An 18,160-nucleotide genomic window follows, 5' to 3' on the forward strand; every position below is an offset into this window, starting at 1 on the left:
CAGCGATTCCTGGTTCTCTGATCACTTTATTCTCGTACAAAACCCGCTCAGGTGGTGGCCACAGCGGCTGCCTGGGTCCTCTGCACCGACACTCTGGTGTGGGTCTTGGCCAGATGATCAGTGAACTCCTGCAAGGAACACCAACAGTGGGTTATTCCCTCAAACCCCTCTCATGGGTTCCTCAGCACCACCTCCCACCCACCCCTTGGGTGTGCACTGGGGCTGGGGTAGCTCAACTTTATAGCTACCAAATCTTTGGGTACGGAAATCTGAAATTTTAGGGGCAAGAAGGGTAAGATTTGAGCTGCAAGTTATCAAAATGGTCTTACCTGGTAGGGAGACTTGGTGAAGACAGTCTCTTTCCAGAGGTCAGGAGTCAGGTAGCTGTAGGTTTTGGAGATGGCATCGAAGGTGGCTTTGGCTGCAGAGAGATGTCACACACTGCCCGTCAACTGCTGCAGAGCCCACCCGCTGATCCAACCCAGAGCTCCAAAACATCCCCCAGTGACAGAAATGTGGAATTTTGAAAGGACCAGGGAGACCATGGCAGGGTCTCTCTGATGAACCCACAAAACTCAGGTTTCTCTCTCTCTCCAGTTACGACAATTACACTACGGCACACAAGTGCAATCGCGCAGATTGGGAGATTCGGGCAATGAACAGAAATTAACCATTCCTGTGACTAACTGACAGAAGCTGCAGCAGGACTGACCCACACTGCCAGCACAAACGGCTTCTGCCTCACTGCCGGAGGCACAAACCACTACAAAATGAAAGTGCTGTGCCCTATCAGTGACAGCAGCAGCCGTTTTGCCCAGTGGCAGCCCCAGACTCACCGAAGTTGCCGAGCGTGGCCGTGCAGCCCCGCGCTGACGTGTAGCAGTCATCGATGCCAGCCATCATCAGCAGCTTCTTGGGGACAGGGGCCGACACGATCCCGGTGCCGCGGGGAGCCGGGATCAGGCGCACCAGCACGGAGCCGCAGCGTCCTGTCACCTGCGGGGACACAGCGGGTCACAGAGCCCCAGGACACAGCCCTGAGCAGCCCCACTCTCCTTGAGGGACACTCACCTTGCAGGGCACCGTGTGCGGCTTCCCGATCTTGTTGCCCCAGTAGCCACGGCGCACGGGCACGATGGACAGCTTGGCCAGGATGATGGCACCACGGATGGCCGTGGCCACCTCCTTGGAGCACTTCACCCCCAGCCCCACGTGGCCGTTGTAGTCCCCGATGGCGACAAACGCCTGCAGGAAAGAGGAGTTTTCACTGCTCCCTCCAGGGTGGTGTGTGCTCAGCGGAACTCACAGCTCACCCCCAAACCTTACACACAGATCATGAAACCCATTCTCCCCCTCAGAGTTCATCCTTCAGGCAGAAACAGCCAATTTTAAAGCACTGAGATTCAATTCCTTGCTGCAGCCTCACACTGGTCAGAACTCCCTATCATTTCCCAACAGCATTCCCTCTTCATACCCAGAGCTTCTCCCTAAAAACCCAATGCTGTTGTGCAAGAGCTGAATTTTGCAGTGTCAGAAGAGTTTGTCTAAAAGGAAGTTTAAAAGTCTTGCAATCAACTTTTGGGTCAGAGCTGCTTCAAGGAACATCTACACACATCACTAACATTTTAAAGTTGATACATGGAACAAAGTAATAATGGTCTTCACAGCGAAATATTATTTACTAGATGTGACAGTGATTTGGAGTGATTAAAATTACACTAAAAATGCAGGAGAGAAGTCCTGAACAGGAGGATCCAGACAAACGGGATTACCTTGAACCTGGTGCGCTGCCCAGCCCGGGTCTGTTTCTGCACAGGCATAATCTTCAGCACCTCATCCTTCAGCGAGGAGCCCAGGAAGAAATCGATGATCTCCGACTCCTGTAAGAGTCAGGCATTGAGCACACAGGAATCATGGAATCCTGCAATGGTTTGGGTTGACAGAGACCTCAAGGTCAGCTAATCCAATCCCCTCCCAAGGACAGGGACATCCTTCACTGTCCAGGGTGCTCCAAGCCCCTTCCAACCTGGCCTTGTGCATTCTGATCCAGGGGCAGCCACAGATTTTCTAGGAATCTCTGCCAGGGCCTCTTCACTCTCACAGGGAACAATTCCTTCCCTGTATTCCATCTGACGCTATCCCAGCCCTCCTGGAGCCACTTTAGGCTCTGAAGTCTCCCTGGAGCCTTCCCTTCCCCAGGTGGACAAACCCTGCTCTCTCTGCCTGGCTCCACCCCTTGGAGTATCTCCCTGAACCATCACTTCCATATGCACAACTCACCTTGATGGGAAGCGAGAAGAGATAAATCTCCTCAAGAGACTTGATCTTCATATCCTTGACCAGGCGGCCGAGTTTGGTGACAGGAATCCACTGGCAGAGAAATCCACGAGCAAGAGTCACCAGGTGCCAGCACCCACCGGGCCCCGGCTCTGCTGCCCCATCCTGGGGGCTGGCAGTGCCCCCGTCCCCAGATCCCCGCTCACCTCCTTATCCTCGGCTTTACCTCCGCGGGCTCCGCGGCCTCTCCCGCGGCCCCTCCCGCGGCCGCGCCCGCGGCCCCTCAGCCCGGTCCCGAATCCACCGCGGAAGCCCCCGCGGGCCGCTCCCGCTCCTCCCGCAGCACCGGCGTCGTCCGCCATTTGCTGGAACAAAGCAGGACATCAGGCGGGCGGCGGTGGGCGGCGGTGGGCGCAGATGGGCACGGATGGGCGCGGATGGGCCGCGCCGCCCGGAGCCGCCGCCATCGCTCCCGCCATACTTACGTGATCCCTCAGCGTAGAAGGCCGTGCTCTGGCACCGCCTGGTATTTATAGTGCGCGGGCATCTCGCGAGAGCAACGCCAGCCCCGCGAGCTGAATGAGGAATACACCGCGGGCTGAAATGAGCAAAGTATGGTAAATTATACAGAGTGCGGGGCGGGAGCTGCTCACGCCATAAAGCAGCGCGCGCCGCCGAAAGTCTTAGAGCGCGGCGGGGCGGCAACAGGTAAGGTTGTGAGGCTGTTCTTGAGCAGGAGGGCACACTGCTGCATCTCCCTCTTTCAGTACGCCTTTAACCTTTATAGGGCTCTCCTGGGCAGTGGTTATGGTGCTGGACGGGTGGGGTGCGCAGGGAGCATTCCGGGAAGGCGCTCCGGGGGCTGCGGTAGCGCCCGGCGCGGTCTGAAAATCATTCGGGGTCTGCTGTGGCCCCGGGTGAGATAACGGCGCCCATAGCATCGGGAACATTAAGCTTATTGCCCACAGCTATGTGTGGGGAATGAAACCCATGTTCCCATAAGCTCCGTGCCCGGCGGGGACCGGGAGTGAGGGGTTCTGGGGGCTGTTTCTCAGAGCTTTGTTCTGCTGTACCAGGTGCCGTTCCCGGCCGCTGAGAGCCGCTGCCCCGCCGTGGGCTGGGCTGACCCTTCCCCGGAGGAGCTGTGAAGAGCACGGGGATGCTGTGATGGACAGCGACACGGGAGTCACAGCTGAAAACGATTCGATTTTGTATTTTGATGTTCAATAAAAGATTAAATGCTTAAAAGATGAAGTGTCTCTCTTCTTTTAAGAGTGAAAAGTCCTGCTTTACGCTGTGGCCGGACCCGGCTATCGCTTCCTTGAGGCGGGGAGGGGCGGTTTTGCTGGAGATCTCTCTGGATCGCGGAGAAGATGCAGCGCGGGAGCTGCTCCGGGCGGGGCTGTCGCGGTGTCCCGGTGGAACCGGGAATTTAAATCCCGTTCTCCGGAGCCGCTCCGCGCCCCGCGTGGCGCTGGTGGCGCCCCTTCATTACGTCACTGGAGGAGCCGGAAGTGTTCCCTCACTTCCCGGAAGTGCTGCCGGAAGCACGTGGGCCGCGGCCATGGCGGACACGGAGCCGGCCGCCGCCGTCCCCGTCCCCGTGCGCTTCAAGAGCAAGTGAGGGACCGGCGGGAGCGGGCTGGGGTTGCGAGGGCGAGCGAGAGGCCGGGTCGGTCCAGGCCAGGCCGCGCGACCGGAGCCCCCGGCTCGCCGCCGCTCCGCTTTAACGGGGCCTCTCCGGGCGTCTCTTTCCCTTCCAGCTACGCGGCGACGCGGAAAATCGAGCCCTTCTACAAAGGAGGGAGAATCCAGGTATTCCCGGCTCTGGAGGGACATCTGGGAATGTCGCGTCTCCTGGCTCTAACGTTCCTGTTCTCGGTCCCTTTTGTCCAGATAAGCCGGGATGGGAAATTCATGTTCTGCCCCTGTGGGAGCAAAGTCAACGTCATCGATGTGGAAACGGGAGCTCTCCTGCACAGCCTCCAGCAGGTGACCGGGATCTGCTTCTCCTGAGCAATTTCTGAGGCTCCCGGAGGCTTTTCTCACTGTGGTATAAAGCTCTCAGGAGTGAGGAGCGCAGGGAGGGCGGGAACGGACCCAATCACGGTTTTTGGGTGGTCCCCGAGCTGTACTCGGCGTCAGCAGAGCCGCTTGGAGAAGAGAGCTCCGAGATCTCTCCAGGGATGGTTTGACTGTGGGCTTTCCCTTCTGTTTTCCCAGGATGAGGAAGAGGATGTGACAGCATTCGTGCTCAGCCCTGATGATGAGGTGGGTTTGTGCTGGGGGCCGTGAGCAGCCTGGGACAGGCTGAGCCAGGAATGGGGGGAATTTCGGGGTGTCTGCAGGGCCAGGGCTTGGGCTCGATGATCCTCGGACATCTTTTCCAACTGGGATACTCCACGGTTCTATCCCACGCCCTGTGAGATCCTCTGGAGCCTTCTCAGGCCTTTCCCTGTGTGTCAGACTCAGAGCCTGAGCTCTACCAGCAGCTCCCTGTGTTGTGTGGGGCTGACAGAAACCCAAACCGTGTTAGTGAGTACTGAGGATTGAGAGAGAGATGGGAAGACTGATTCACTGATCAGAACTTGTTTTTACTGAGATTTCCAAATGCTTCAATACTCTCTCTCTCTCTATATATATATGCTATATATATATAGCTCTCTATGTATATAGTGTATATATATATTATGTATATGTGCTTATATTTTTCCAAATGCTTATATACTATTCTAGGAAGGCTGGTAATTTTTTACTACAGTGGTTAGGTTAAACACCACACAGCCAAGACTCATACATTTCACAACATACCTTGCGTGCAGAGGTTGATTCAATCTTCTTTCCTCATCACCTCACTTAATCCAGGCTTCACGTAACCTTCAGAATTCTGTTTGTTCTTGCCAAGGCATCTTGGTTATCAAACTGGCTGTGCTAACTAAATCTGTTAAATCTGCTCTCTGTCCTGTGTACCCCAATAAGTGAGTGCGTGGTTAATGGTGTTCCCTTGTGTAGCCCTGGTTCCATACCTGAAGCGGTTTGGTTTTCTGGAATTCTTTTCCTAGGAAATTTTCTGTAAACAGGAGGAATGTTTTTGTAACTGTACCTGTGTTATTCATTCCTTTTCCTAGGAGGGACTTCTTCTTGATGTCCTTCTGGTCTGACCAATGTGACTGAAGAATCTTTGTTTCACCTTTTTTGAAAGAAATATTTGTTTCACCTTTTTTTTTTTTTTTTTTTTTTTGAAGAGCCTTTGTTTCACCAATCAAACCGATCTGTGTCAAACAGCATAAAAAAAACCCCAAAACACATCCCAAAAATAACAGAGTCATTTTCAGCCTTCCTGAATCTCAGAGTCTGCGTGGTTGTGGTGTAAAACGCCGTCACCCTTGTCCCACTCGCTGTCCCCAGGTGCTGGTGACAGGGAGCCGGGCGCTGCTGCTGCGCCGCTGGCACTGGAGGGAGCCCAGGTGTGAGCGCAGCTGGCGAGCCGTGCACAGCGCGCCCGTGGCCACCATGGCCTTCGACCCCACGGCCACCCTGCTGGCCACAGGTAGGAGCCGCCTCTGGGGTGACCCCTGGGCTTCCCTGCTCCTGGGAGACCTCCCGAGGGCAGGGGCAGGGCTGTGTCCAGTGTGGGGATCTGCTGGACTTACCACGGCTCTCTCTTCTCCAGAGTTCAATCTCTGTAGCCCTGGTTCGTGCCTGACATGTTTTGGTTACAGAAAATTCCCTGGGAAAGGAATTTCATAAACCAAAATATGTCAGGCAAGAACTAAGGCTACAGTTCCTTGCTGTCCTTCTCTCCCCAGGTGGCTGTGACAGCACCATTAAGGTCTGGGATATGATCAAACACTACTGCACACACAACCTGAAAGGATCCTCTGGAGTAGTACAGTAAGGGCGAGTCCTGTCTGTCAGTCTCTGGCTGTGCTGGGATACTGGGATTGATGGGGAATTCTTGAGTTAAGGGAGCATGAAGCTCCATTCTGAGCAGGTTCTGGGCTCTTCCACTTTTTTGAGAGCAGGATCGTGGTTGATTCTGCCCAGAGAGGAAATAGTTTGGTCAAGAATTTTCATGGAATCACTGAACTGTTGGGCAGGGACACCTCCCAGTAGCCCAGGATGCTCCGAGCCCATCCAGCCTGTCCTGCTGTGGGATGTGCATTATTTAAAGGTTGGGTGGTTCATTCCTGTCCTGTCCCTCTCTTTCTGCCCAGCCTGGTCGAGTTCCACCCTGACATATCCCGCCTGCAGCTCCTCTCCTCCTCCATCGATTACAAGATCCGCATCTGGGACCTGAGGTCCAGCAAATGTGTGGCACTGCTGGATGGGCACTTCAGTGCTGTCACCTCGCTGGCCTTTGCAGATGGGAACACCCTCCTGAGGTACCTCCTGGCAGGGCTTTCACCTCCCTCCATTCACCTCCTGCAGGACTGGGGCATCCTGAAGGCTCTGGGCAGGTTCTGCTGTGGGGGAAAGGGTGGTGCAAGTGCTCAGTGGGTGTCAGCACCTGTGCATTGGAATCGTGGAATGGTTTGGTTTGGAAAGGGCCTTCAAGTCCATCCAGTCCCACCCCTGCCATGGACAGGGACATCTCCCACTGTCCCAGGGTGCTCCAAGCCCCATCCAGCCTGCCTGTGTTTCTGGGAATATCCTGTGCTGGCACAGGGAATGCTGCTGCTCTCTTTCCCATGGCCTCTCCAGAGAGATGTTGAACCCCCACAGTGCCAAATTTGTACCCAGAGCCAAACTGAACAGGTTTAGCACTAAAACTGGGCTTTTCGTTTGCAGCTCTGGTCGTGACAAGATCTGCATGGTCTGGGACCTGGAGACCAGGCAGAGCAAAAGGACTGTCCCTGTCTACGAGGTGAAACTACTTTTTGTTTCTTCCTTTGAGGTCCTCTGTAGTTTCCAGGCCATGGCCTTCCTCTTTAGGGTCTGTACATTGTGAAATCAGGTTTCTCTCCCTTCCCAGGAGCTTTCAGCTCTGGTTCTGTGCCTCTCTGACTCTTGCAGACCGTGGAAGCCGCTGTCTTGTTGCCTGAAGAGGGAGATTTCTCTCAGCTGGGTGTGAAGAAACAAGGGCTGCACTTTGTCACAGCTGGCAGCAAAGGTGAGTGTCACTTTTGGAGCCTGAAGGGTGGCACTTCAGTCACTTCACTGCTGTGATTCCTGGGCTGTGTGTTCTCCATGTGGCAGAAGCCTTGGGTGGAGAGCAGAGGCTGCTCCTGAGTTCCTTGGGCAGGAATGGGTGAGCAGGATGGAGCAGGCGCAGTCTGATCCATTTAATACTCAAACACATTTATCTCTGTTCTCAGACTCGATGAGTTTGATTTGCACTGAAGAAGCAAAACTTTGAGGCTTTTCCAGCCTCTGGATCCTGCCCAGCCTTGCCTTGGGGCTGCGTGGCTTTTCCCAGTGTGGTTTGGATGACATTCCTTGGACATCCACCGTGTAAAGCAGTGGCTCTGCCATGATTTCTCCTGCTTTTCCAGGCATCCTGAGGGTGTGGGACGTGGCCACAGCTGCCTGTGTGCACACCCAGCCCGTGCCCTTCGTGCTGCAGGATGAGCCCAGCGAGCGCAGCCTCTCCCAGTGCCAGTTTGTTCCCGCCAGGAATGAGATCCTCACTGTGTCCATGGAGCACAACATCGTCTTCTATGATGCTCAAACCCTCCAGCTCAGGAAGCAGGTGACAACCCTCAGCCTCCCTTTCCCCTTATCCAGGATCAGCTCTGCTTCTGGAAGAGCTTTGCCCAGGGGTGCCCTTGGCTCCAGCCTGTTCTGGAATTGTTCCATGGTGCCAGAGAATTCCACTGGTTTGGGGGAATGTTGCCCAGAAACCAGCACAGGAACGAGAAAGCAAAACAGACTTGGCCAGAAATGCCTCCTGTGTGTAGAAATGACACCCAGTATGAAATGAAAACCAATCATTTCCACCTTCCCCTTCAGCTGCCTTTTCCCTCTTGGACTGTTTCCATTGCAGCTCGCAGGATACAACGAAGAGGTTCTGGATGTGAAGTTCCTGGGCCCTGGTGACTCTCACATTGTTGTGGCCACCAACAGCCCCCAGCTGAAAGTGTTTGAGCTGGCAACGTCCCACTGCCAGATCCTGTATGGCCACACAGGTGTGTGACAGCGCTGGCCTGGGGGGACGTGGGCAGCTCTTCTTTTATCCAGCTTCTCCTGGAACTCTGGTCGGGAGGAGTCCTTGAGTTCTTGGTGCAGCAGCATCACAGCAGGTTTGGGAGTTGTGTGGGGAGAGGATGTGTCCCACTGTCCCTGGCAGTGAGACCAGTTTAAATTGCAGCTGAAGGTGCAGGTGTGTGACAGGCTCAGTCCACAGGGACCAGGGGTGTCATGTCCCAGACCTGTCCCCTGTCTCATTAACTGGGCTCATTAACTCACCCCCTTCTGTTGTCCCATCTCAGCATTGCTCTGCACCCACCAGCTTTTATTTCTTCTGTTTAGAAACAATCTTGGCTTTGGATGTCTTCAGGAAGGGGCTGATGTTTGTCACCAGTGCCAAGGTGTGTCACTTTTCTCCATTTAATGATACTCTTCTTTCCTAGTGATCCTTGTGGGCAAAATGATATTATTTTTGGAACTCCAGACAAGGCTTTTTGTTCATACAATCCCTGTCTGCTGCATGCCCCAAATGCAAGGTTCTCCCACTATCCCTTTTTAACATTGTCCCTAAGAAAATTGGTTGTATTTTATTGGCCTGAAGGAAATGTTTCCTTCTCCAAACATCCTGGTCTGGTGTTAGAGGTCAGAAAAGTTGTTAGCGTGAGATTGATGGAGGGAAAGGTGCCAAGAGCCCTGATGAAAATATAAATACACAAAACCAAAGCTCTGATACAACCAGAAATAAACCTCCATGCTGGAACCCTGGAGTGGGAGCTGATCTTGTCACCTGCTGTGACAAAAAAAGTTCAAGCAGGATCATCAGGCACCAGTCAGGTTCAGGGATGTGATGAAAGCACAGGGAACTGCTGACTTCCCAGAAAGCTCAGGGATTTCTGTCCTTTTCCCCCCCAGGACAGAAGCATCCGTGTGTGGCGGATGGGCAAGGCTGGCAGGGTGACCTGTGTGGCCCAGGGCCTGGGCCATGCCCACGGTGTGGGTGCTGTCGCCTGCTCCAGGTAACACACACTGGGGGAGGCAGTGAGGGGAGTGTCCTGGTGGGTGCTGGCCCCTCTCCCAGCTGTGCTGCCTCTCAGCCCTGCTCACAGCTTCTCGTGGTGATCAAGTGGGAAGGGATCATGGAGTGGTTTGGGTTGGAAGGGGTCTTAAATCTCATCCAGTGCCACCCCATGGCATGGGCAAGGGACACCTTCCACTGTCCAGCCTGACCTTGGATACTCCCAGGGATGGGGGAGTCGCTCTGAAATGAAAGAGCTTGGAAAGCCATGAAACCACTTTTCCACATCCCAGCAGTGGCTGAGTGGGGTGATCCCAGTCAGGGAGGAGAACCCCCCTGAACTGTTTCCCTGCACTTGGTGGTTTCATTCCTTTCAGGCTGAAGGAAAGCTTTGTAGTGACCAGCAGCCAGGATTGCACCATCAAGATCTGGAACATCCCAGAATCCCTCACTTCCAAAGCAAAAGCAGCCTTGATCTCCAGTCCAGAGCCTCTCCATGCCAGGGTGACTGAGAGGGGCCATGACAAGGTACAGCTCCACCTGATCTTTTAGTGCTTCAGTCTCCCTCCTGTGCTGCAGCCTCTGTTCCGTGTCTCACACACCCAGAGCCGAGGCCTGACCTTCTTTCTCCTCCTCTTGTGGCTTCCCCAGGACATCAACAGCGTGGCAGTGTCCCCCAATGACAAACTGCTGGCCACGGGCTCGCAGGACCGGCTGGCCAAGCTCTGGTCCTGCTCCGACTGCTCCCTCCTGGGGGTTTTCTCTGGGCACAAACGTGGCATCTGGTGTGTGCAGTTCTCCCCTGTGGATCAGGTCTTGGCCACCTCCTCAGCTGATGGGACCCTGAAGCTTTGGGGCCTTCGAGACTTCAGCTGTCTGAAGGTGATGAGAACTTTGCCTCTTGCCCTGGGCAAAACCTTGGGGCTCGTTAAGGATCCTTCCAAAACTTGGAGCTTATTTCTTTGGGCTTTAGGAGTGAATCAGATCCTTTTGGGTCTCTCCAAAGGCGTGGCAGAGGCTCTGGCACTGCTGAGCTTCCTTTCTGTTTTGCAGACCTTTGAAGGCCACGATGCCTCAGTGCTGAAGATCATTTTTGTGAGCAGAGGGGCTCAGCTGCTCAGCAGGTTTGTGCCTGCCCAGGGATCTGGGCAGATTCTAGAATTAAGGGAATATCTGAGCTCATCAGCAGCACCAAGAGGGATCAGTCTTGGGTCCAAAGAATATTTAGAAAGATTTATAGGAAGATGTCGTGTTTAGGCCAGGCTTTCTGTAGAGGTTAGTTTAATCTTCCTCTTCTGCAGTTGTTCCATGGATTCATTGTGGCTGTGGCATCATTGGGTTGGGTCAAACACAGTAGACAGAGCTGAGGATGCATCTTGCCCTCCACGTTTTTGGTTAAAACTCTGCTCCTGTTTGGAAGGAATTGAGATGGGACAATTTCATCTGATATTCAGGGTGGGACAGAGCAAGAATGGATCTGTCCAGTGATTCTTTCTTTTGTGTTTCTCTTCCAAAAGTGGATCTGACGGTCTCTTAAAACTCTGGACAATTAAAACAAACGAGTGTGTGAAAACACTGGATGGTCATGAAGATAAAATCTGGGGCCTTCACTCCAACAAGAAAGATGACATGGTTGTGACAGCCTCCAGTGACTCCTGCATCACCCTGTGGCAGGTACAGCACAGGGGTTGGCTCCTCCCTGGGTTAATAATCAGGGTCATTGGAGAGCTCAGGGTCTCGGTGGTTTGTTTATCATGTTCTTCTCCTTTTCTGCCATTTGAAATTAGTTCAACAAGGCTGGTCTTGGCATTTGGGGTTATTTTTTGTCCATCCTGTATTTCTTTGGAGTTTTGGAGGGAAGTTGGAAATTGCTGGATTTAACATTTAAATTACTTGACCCTGAGATTTTGCTGCAGAAAGTGGTCTCCACATTATTTGATGGCTAAAACAAAACCCTTCTGTATTAAAGCAGGATTTGATAAAGATTTTTCCTTTTTTTTTTTGTTTTTGTTTTTGTTTTTAATAGGATGTGACTGAAATTGAGGAGAAAGAAGCACAGGCTAAACAGGAGGAGCAGATTATTAAGTGAGTTGATCTCATGTCATAAAGAGCTGTGAAAGGCAAACTGTGCAGTGGAAATGTCCACACCTGGAATGAGCAAATTGAGGCATTTATTGACGAGCACCACCGACTTCTTAACTCTTATTGCCAAATCTGCTGCTTTTTGTGTAGCTTTGTTTTTTCCCACCACCCAAAGATTGTCTCACTCTCGCTCCTGATTTGTTTTCCAGAGAGCAAGAGCTGTCTAACCTTCTCCATGAGAAGAGGTACCTCAAGGCTCTGGGCCTGGCCATTTCCCTGGACCGGCCGCACACGGTGTTGACAGTGGTCAAGGGTGAGTGCAGAGAGCTCTGAAGGCATTTCCTGCCCTCTCTCCTTTGCTGGACACCCCTTCCAGCTGGTTCAAGGCTACAAAGTCCAATAATCAGTCTGAAAGCCTTCAGTTTTCCGTAAGGGACACCACCCTGCTCTCATTTCTCTCTCCAGCCATCCTCAAGGAGCCTGAGGGGAGGAGGCACCTGGAAGAGAACATTGTTCGACTTCGCAAGGATCAGAAAGGTTTGTTGCAGGATTAAAGTGCTGAAAGCTTTCAGGTCAGAAAGCTTTGTTTTGTCACCTGAAATTAGAATCCTACAATCCTGGAATGGTTTGGGTTGGGAGATTGTCCAGTTCCATGGGCAGGGATACCTTCCACTAGGCCAGGACCTGGGCTTGGACATTTGGAGGGATGGGGAGCCTCAGTGACTGTGTGGGAACTGAGGGATTCTCACTCTGTGAGAGCCCAGGGATGTTTCCCAGTGTGTCCTCTGCTGTGTGCCAGCCTGGCCAGCCTTCCTTCCCCCACAGAGGCAGTGCTGGCCTTCCTGGTGACGTGGAACACCAACTCCCGAAACTGCCACGAGGCCCAGGCTGTCATGGAAACGCTCCTGAAGCACGAGGCACCCGACAACCTCCTGCAGTTCTCGGGGATTAAATCTGCTGTGGAGTCCCTGCTGCCCTACACAGGTGAGGTCCTGTGGAGACAGGCGTGGGCTGGAGGTGCTGACTTGGATCAGGGATCATGGAATGGTTTGGGGTGGATGGGGCAGGTCAGTTAATCCACCCCTGCCATGGGCAGGGGCACCTTCTACTAGCCCAGGCTGCTCCAAGCCCCATCCAGCCTGGCCTTGGGCACTTCCAGGGATCCAAGGGATCCTCACAGGGAACAATTCCTTCCCAAATATCCCATCCATTCCTGCCCTCTGGCAGTGGGAAGCTATTCCCTGTGTCCTGTCCCTCCATCCCTTGTCCTAAATCCCTTTCCAGCTCTCCTGGAGCGCCTTTAGGCCCTGGAAGTCTCCCTGGAGTGTTCCCTCCTCTAGGCTGGACATTCCCAGCCTGGCTGCACAATCCAAGGAGCTGGATTCTGCTGCCTCCCCCTGTGCTCCTGAGCTCTTCCCTCCTTGCAGAGCGCCACTTCCAGAGGCTGAGCCGGCTGCTCCAGGCTTCCACCTTCATCGAGTTCATGTGGCACAACATGAGGCTGGCAGATGTGGCCCAGCAGGACCAGGGCACCCTGTGACCCCCCTCCCACCAACTTCTCTTTCCAAAGAGCCTTTCCCACCACGATGGCAGTTGGATTTTTAGTTCCTGTATTTTATAATAAATGTTTTCATTTCTAAACCAAGTCCAGCATCCAATCTCTTCAGGGATGAGTGAAAGGAAAAGGTATTTTATTTGGCTAAGCTGAGGTTTGTGTTTTCCCACCCTGAATTTTCAGACTCACAAACAGCAGTTACTTTGGGATAAAACAGCAGAATCCCAACATGCAGTTGGGATTTAAAGGATTTATGGAGCTGGGATCCTGCTTGGGCAAAGCAGTCTGGTCCAGGCCAGGGGTCTCACCTGTGCCCACCCAAAATTTAGCACCTGGGAGGGAGAAAAGTACGATTTAAATTCCCCAAATGGCAAAATTTTAAAGCATAAAACACAAGCAGGCTTCAGAGATACTTACATATATTTTATTTCATAGACACAAATGTATAAAATTCACGCACACCTCACAAGTTCTTTATAAAAATATTAACAGATAGCTGGAGAATAAGTACAATTAAAGCCATCAGTGTAAAGAAAAGCCTTAATTTTCCTGTAACTCTTTTTCTAACTCATTTCTAGCAAATGAGTTTAGGATGAGAATTGTTGTCAGTTTCAGTAGCTACCCAGTCCCCTGGAAAGAGGAATGTTTTGTCCATAAAAGTGACCTCTGTTCCCATCCCCAGGTGGGACACAAGGTGTGACCCCCTGCTGTGTTCCTGTGCCTGCACAGACATGGCTGGAGGGAACAGGGGTGAGTTTCCTCCCCAACAGGATTTTTATTCTCACAACCATTCAGCAGCCCCAGCCTCTCCCTATGTTTCATGGCCTCTCCAATAACCTACAAAAAACCACAAACACCCCAAAGAGAAGCCAAAAGTCAAAAAGTTAAATAAAGATGCATTAAAAAATGGGCTTCAGTAATGGCCATCATACAGGTGCATCATCCCCTCCCTCCCCATTCCTGTAACCAGCTCAGGGTGCCAGGGGTGACTCAGGCACTGTGCTGACACTCCTTTGCCCTCCACGGTGGCTGTGCCAGCTCATCCCGGTGTGGGGAAGAACCCAGGCACACCTGGGAAACGCTCACCTACTGCAGGGCAGGGCAACACCTGCCCCGGGGAGAACTCACCGAGCTCCGAGCCACCTCCAGCTCGGCATCTGCCGGATCCTAAAGTGACCCCCCCGAGTCCTGTCCCAGTAACTCCCTGTGGAAGCAGGGAGGTGATACAGTCCCAAGCGCTGACACTCCGGTGTTCCTCAGGGAGGTGACGGATGTGTGTGCCCCTCGGGAAGGGACAGTCCCAAGCGCTGAGGCTCCAGAACCGCTGCCCACGGCTGCCAGGAGACTCCAGCGAGCGGGGTGCCAGGGCTGTCCCCGTGTCCCCTGCCCAGGGACACTAATGCCGGCCGGGGATGGGGAGAGCCGGCCGCAGAGCCGATTGCTGCACGGCCCGCTTGGTGACGGTGCTGCAGCGCTGCAGGATCTCGTGGGGTGAGGGACGGGCTGGCACCTTGGGGACACCCGCGGCCAGCTCGGGGCCAGCCAGGGACGAGCTGAGCTCGGCTGCGGAGGACTCCACAAAGCCGGAGTCGTTCCTGTTTCTGAGGGATGGGGATTTGCTGCCGTGGCTCGGGGCAGGAGAGCTCCTGGTCCGCTCCACCTCGGGCAGCGATAGCGATGAGTCGGGTTTCCACGCCAGCCGGGCATCGCCGTCACTGCTGCTGCCCGAGCTCAGCGAGGAGCTGTCCAAATCCAGCTCCGGGGTGGAGCTGGCCCTGGGCAGAGAGCGGGATGCGCCGCTCGGAGAGCTGCCGTGCTCCGGCCGGGCCTCCCCCCGGGGCTGCGGGGAGCACAGGTTCGGGCTGGAGGCGTTGAGGCCGCAGCTCAGGATGGTCTGGAGCTTGTGGTGAGGGTTCTGGTAGGGCCGGAGGCACAGCGAGGGCATGTAGCCAGTGCAGCCGTTGTACCTGAGGGCAGCGATGGAAAGAACACTGAGTAAACCCTTCCTGCACCTCGGGCCAAGGGGAGGGAGCACTTGGGGAAGCAGGTCCGTGGTGCACACGGGCTGTGAGGACAAGGAAACCATTCCCCAGCTCAAGGGGCTCCCTGTGCATCTCACGCAGGAGGGGAGGAACAGCAAGCAGCTCCCTCAGGGAGCCAGGACTTTGGGAAAGCCTCCTCACCGGATCAGCCACCAGCCGTTGTCAGATCTCCTGAGCACCTCCACCACCACCCCCTGGTTCAGTGAGAGCTCATCCGCCTTCTGAGCCTCGTAGGCCTGCACCACAAAGTACAGGCTGCCTGCAGAGAGAGGGAGAGGTTGGATTTGCCTTGTGGAGACAATGCTCTGATCCCTGTGAGAGACCAGCCCAGCTGCAGGGCAACTGTCCCTGAGTGACTGGTTTGTGCAGGGACCACAATCTGATCCATTTAAGTAGGATATAAAGAAGAAATTTTTTACAAAAAGAGTGTGGAAGAGGTTACCCAGAGAAGCTATGGCTGCCCCTGGATCCCTGGAAGTGTCCAAGGTCAGCTTGGACATGGCTTGGAGCAACCTGGGACAGTGGAAGGTGTTGGGGCTGGAACTGGATGGCCTTTAAGCTCCTTTCCAACCCAAATCACTCCATGATTCCATGTCCCCCAGGTGGTGGCAGAGCCAGCCAGGAGAGCCAGAGGTCCAGGCAGGGACTCCAGGCAGTGGATAAAAGTAGTGAGGTTCTGCAGAACTCATGTTTTGAAGGAGGTACAGACTTACCCTCCTCGTCTGAGCTGAAGGTATTCTGCATGTCCTCACAGGCATCAAGCTCTTCCAGGTATGAGGCTGGGAACCAGGCTATCTGCTTGTCTGCATTTTCCACCAGCCACCAGCCTACAAAGAGGAAAAAAAACCAGATTTTAACAGCCTGCAAGTCAAGACAATAATCCCTGGGGAGGGGACACAAGAGACAGGAGGGACATTCACTGTCCCGCCAGGTGAGCACACAAGAGCAAACACCTAAACCCCTGACACCACCTCAGCATTTGCCTAGCTATGAGTCCATCTGCCCATCCACCCCTGACACTGAATCCTCTCAGACCTACCAGTCATGTCCTTGATGAGCACTTCCACAACCTCCTTCTGAGCCACTGTGAAGGGTTTGTTCTTTGTGTCTTTGGTTTCAAAGGCCTCGATGCAGCGGTAGCTCTGTGATGCCTGAGGGAGGGTGATGGAGAGGGGCTGGGGGTTCTTCTCCCTTCTGAATACTGATGGCATGATCACAACACTGAAAAGTAAAGGTGCACGTCGAAAAACTCGTGTGAAATGTTGAGTTTAGTATTGATTTTGGTGAAATTGTTTCTGCAGTAGGCTGAGAAAATCTTTGGGCATCAGAAACAAAATTAAGCTGAATTGAAGCACCCAGCTGAACTGCCCTGGAGTGTAACTGGTGTTTCCCTTCTATCCATATCTCACAACATTTCTGCTTCACAAACAAACAAAAAAATACAACTCATGTTTCATACCTGTTTTCAGGGAAGGAGGGATCGAGGTCTTGAGTCTGTGCCTTGAAAAACTGATTCACTTCTTCACCCCGGGAGATTTTCACATCTGTTTTCAGCAGCTCCTGGGAATACGTTTCCAACAGTTTCAGAATCTCCAGGCACTTGTTCAGCTTCCCACCCTTCCTGTGCTGCATAGTTATACCTTCAAAAGAACAAGGGCACAGCTGGGATCAGACAGCAATGGATCTGGATCCCTGGGAGCAGCATTTTTCCATGAACACTGGGGTGCCCTCACCCACCACCATTCCTCTCCAAGCCCAAACTGTACAAAGTCACTGTTCCTGCCTCCCTGTCATTTTTTAACAGCTCCTGATACAATTTTTAAACATCCAAGATGTCTCTTCTTTTCACATGTAAAAGTTTCAAGAAGCCCTAGGTCAATGTTTGAAGTGTAGCATTAATTTGCTAAGTGCAGCTATCTATTAAAAAAGCCTTTCTGGGTCATTTTAAGTCTGTACTAGACCCAAACATGCTGATGTGACCCAGTGGTGCCATGGCAGGAGCAGGAGGGAGCCCCTGATCTGTTCCAGAGGAAGGTCAGACTCGGAGGCTTCAGTCTCTGTCTTGGGTTATGACTGTCCCCAGCCACTCTCATGTTTGTTGGTCCATCAGAGACTTGTCCTTACCTTTAAACCTGGGCAAACTCCTCAGTGACCCACTCTCAGTGGGGAATTTTCTCTTCAGCTCTTTCTAAAAGCAAGGAGAAGGAGAGAACAGTGATTCCTCAAAGCTGACACATGGCTGGGCTCCTTCCCCTCCCCAGAACAGGAATCTTGAAATTGGAGGAATTGAAAATTCACTTACATGGAATTTCTTAAAGTCTTCAAAGGTCCTGTAGATGAGAATGTTGTTCTGATCTGACCAAGACACAAACATCATGTAGTTCTGTGAAAAGAAAAGGGAAAAGAAAAGCAGTTTAATCACAATGTTCAATTTTGAATGCTTCCAGGCAATTAGCATTTGCTGTGGTTTAATTGAGGCTTTTAACGTCACATTAAAAAATTAAATGAAACATTAAATCTACAAAAATATTTCCTTAATTTCATTACCCCAAAATGGATAATCATTGCTGAAACCAGAAGAATTTTATGGTGTTGTGACAGAAAGAGAGCAAAACACAAGATATTAAGCCCATTAAAAAACAACTCCCCTTATCCTAGACCCCTGGGCTCCAACCCCAATACTATGGAGAACAAGCAAGCATATTCCTGGGAAGAATAACTCAGAATCCTCTAGTGTCTCAATTTGTAAATTATATTTAAGGAGAAAAAAAAAAAATAAAATACAAGTACCTTCTGTTTTCTGCACTGCATGAAGCCAACAGCCTTCACATGCACGGGGTACCTGTTGCAGCTCATCTTTCTCAGGGCTGCTGCTCCTTCCCAGAGAGATGTGTGAGAGGAGGCTGAGAGCTGGAGAGATGAGAGCTGGAGAAATGAGAGCTGGAGAAATGAGAGCTGGAGAAATGAGAGCTGGAGGGATGAGAGCTGGAGGAAGCAGAGATGCGGCTCCAGCCCCGACTGCCGAGGTTAAATACCCTGCAGCAGGAGGCAGGGCAGAGG

The 18,160-nt window shown here is 52.8% G+C and overlaps 3 protein-coding genes, 1 long non-coding RNA gene and 2 other non-coding genes across 6 annotated transcripts; 3 read left to right on the forward strand and 3 right to left on the reverse strand.

Annotated features, from left to right (window-relative positions):
- Nucleotides 1–6: 6 nt before the first annotated feature.
- Nucleotides 7–2,664, reverse strand: RPS2 (ribosomal protein S2). Its single transcript, XM_066329879.1, has 7 exons — nt 2,484–2,664; nt 2,281–2,370; nt 1,773–1,880; nt 1,072–1,245; nt 837–996; nt 330–421; nt 7–128 (listed from the first exon to the last, which is right to left on the reverse strand). The coding sequence occupies exons 1-7, from the start codon at nt 2,637–2,639 to the stop codon at nt 48–50; spliced, it is 861 nt and encodes a 286-aa protein (XP_066185976.1). The 5' UTR covers nt 2,640–2,664; the 3' UTR covers nt 7–47.
- Nucleotides 512–649, reverse strand: LOC136368267 (small nucleolar RNA SNORA64/SNORA10 family). Its single transcript, XR_010744813.1, has one exon. It is a non-coding gene; the product is annotated as a small nucleolar RNA SNORA64/SNORA10 family (small nucleolar RNA).
- A 332-nt stretch (nt 2,665–2,996) lies between the features above and the next one.
- On the forward strand, nt 2,997–3,531 carry LOC136367797 (uncharacterized). The gene is made up of 2 exons (XR_010744738.1): nt 2,997–3,043; nt 3,354–3,531. It is a non-coding gene; the product is annotated as an uncharacterized lncRNA (long non-coding RNA).
- Nucleotides 3,157–3,281, forward strand: LOC136368268 (small nucleolar RNA ACA64). Its single transcript, XR_010744814.1, has one exon. It is a non-coding gene; the product is annotated as a small nucleolar RNA ACA64 (small nucleolar RNA).
- Nucleotides 3,532–3,819: 288 nt separating the features above from the next.
- On the forward strand, nt 3,820–13,148 carry TBL3 (transducin beta like 3). The gene is made up of 22 exons (XM_066329881.1): nt 3,820–3,897; nt 4,041–4,092; nt 4,174–4,269; nt 4,501–4,548; nt 5,686–5,827; nt 6,087–6,171; nt 6,495–6,662; nt 7,069–7,144; nt 7,294–7,390; nt 7,773–7,969; nt 8,264–8,405; nt 8,749–8,807; nt 9,319–9,422; nt 9,799–9,949; nt 10,073–10,303; nt 10,475–10,545; nt 10,939–11,095; nt 11,448–11,506; nt 11,713–11,816; nt 11,969–12,040; nt 12,329–12,487; nt 12,931–13,148. The coding sequence occupies exons 1-22, from the start codon at nt 3,842–3,844 to the stop codon at nt 13,041–13,043; spliced, it is 2,439 nt and encodes an 812-aa protein (XP_066185978.1). The 5' UTR covers nt 3,820–3,841; the 3' UTR covers nt 13,044–13,148.
- Nucleotides 13,149–14,454: 1,306 nt separating this feature from the next.
- On the reverse strand, nt 14,455–17,956 carry NOXO1 (NADPH oxidase organizer 1). The gene is made up of 8 exons (XM_066329592.1): nt 17,891–17,956; nt 17,403–17,483; nt 17,225–17,288; nt 16,560–16,740; nt 16,140–16,321; nt 15,814–15,927; nt 15,242–15,359; nt 14,455–15,025 (listed from the first exon to the last, which is right to left on the reverse strand). Exons 1-8 carry the CDS (start codon nt 17,954–17,956, stop codon nt 14,455–14,457), a joined length of 1,377 nt encoding a protein of 458 aa, XP_066185689.1.
- Between the last annotated feature and the right edge of the window lie 204 nt (nt 17,957–18,160).

This window comes from Sylvia atricapilla, chromosome 15 (genome assembly GCF_009819655.1).
Source record: "Sylvia atricapilla isolate bSylAtr1 chromosome 15, bSylAtr1.pri, whole genome shotgun sequence".
Classification (NCBI taxonomy): Eukaryota; Metazoa; Chordata; class Aves; order Passeriformes; family Sylviidae; genus Sylvia; species Sylvia atricapilla.

What these genes read in the sequence shown, in the direction of transcription:
- RPS2 (XM_066329879.1), bottom strand. Translation starts at nt 2,639, where the DNA reads ATGGCGGACGACGCCGGTGCTGCGGGAGGAGCGGGAGCGGCCCGCGGG. An exon ending in GTAAAGCCGAGGATAAGGAG is followed by an intron (nt 2,371 to 2,483) that starts GTGAGCGGGGAT and finishes TTTCTCTGCCAG; the next exon opens with TGGATTCCTGTCACCAAACT. An exon ending in CGCACACGGTGCCCTGCAAG is followed by an intron (nt 997 to 1,071) that starts GTGAGTGTCCCT and finishes GTGTCCCCGCAG; the next exon opens with GTGACAGGACGCTGCGGCTC.
- TBL3 (XM_066329881.1), top strand. Translation starts at nt 3,842, where the DNA reads ATGGCGGACACGGAGCCGGCCGCCGCCGTCCCCGTCCCCGTGCGCTTC. An exon ending in GGTGTTGACAGTGGTCAAGG is followed by an intron (nt 11,817 to 11,968) that starts GTGAGTGCAGAG and finishes TTCTCTCTCCAG; the next exon opens with CCATCCTCAAGGAGCCTGAG. An exon ending in ACTTCGCAAGGATCAGAAAG is followed by an intron (nt 12,041 to 12,328) that starts GTTTGTTGCAGG and finishes CTTCCCCCACAG; the next exon opens with AGGCAGTGCTGGCCTTCCTG.
- NOXO1 (XM_066329592.1), bottom strand. Translation starts at nt 17,956, where the DNA reads ATGAGCTGCAACAGGTACCCCGTGCATGTGAAGGCTGTTGGCTTCATG. An exon ending in AAGACTTTAAGAAATTCCAT is followed by an intron (nt 17,289 to 17,402) that starts GTAAGTGAATTT and finishes CCTTGCTTTTAG; the next exon opens with AAAGAGCTGAAGAGAAAATT. An exon ending in AACGGCTGGTGGCTGATCCG is followed by an intron (nt 15,026 to 15,241) that starts GTGAGGAGGCTT and finishes CGCTGCCCTCAG; the next exon opens with GTACAACGGCTGCACTGGCT.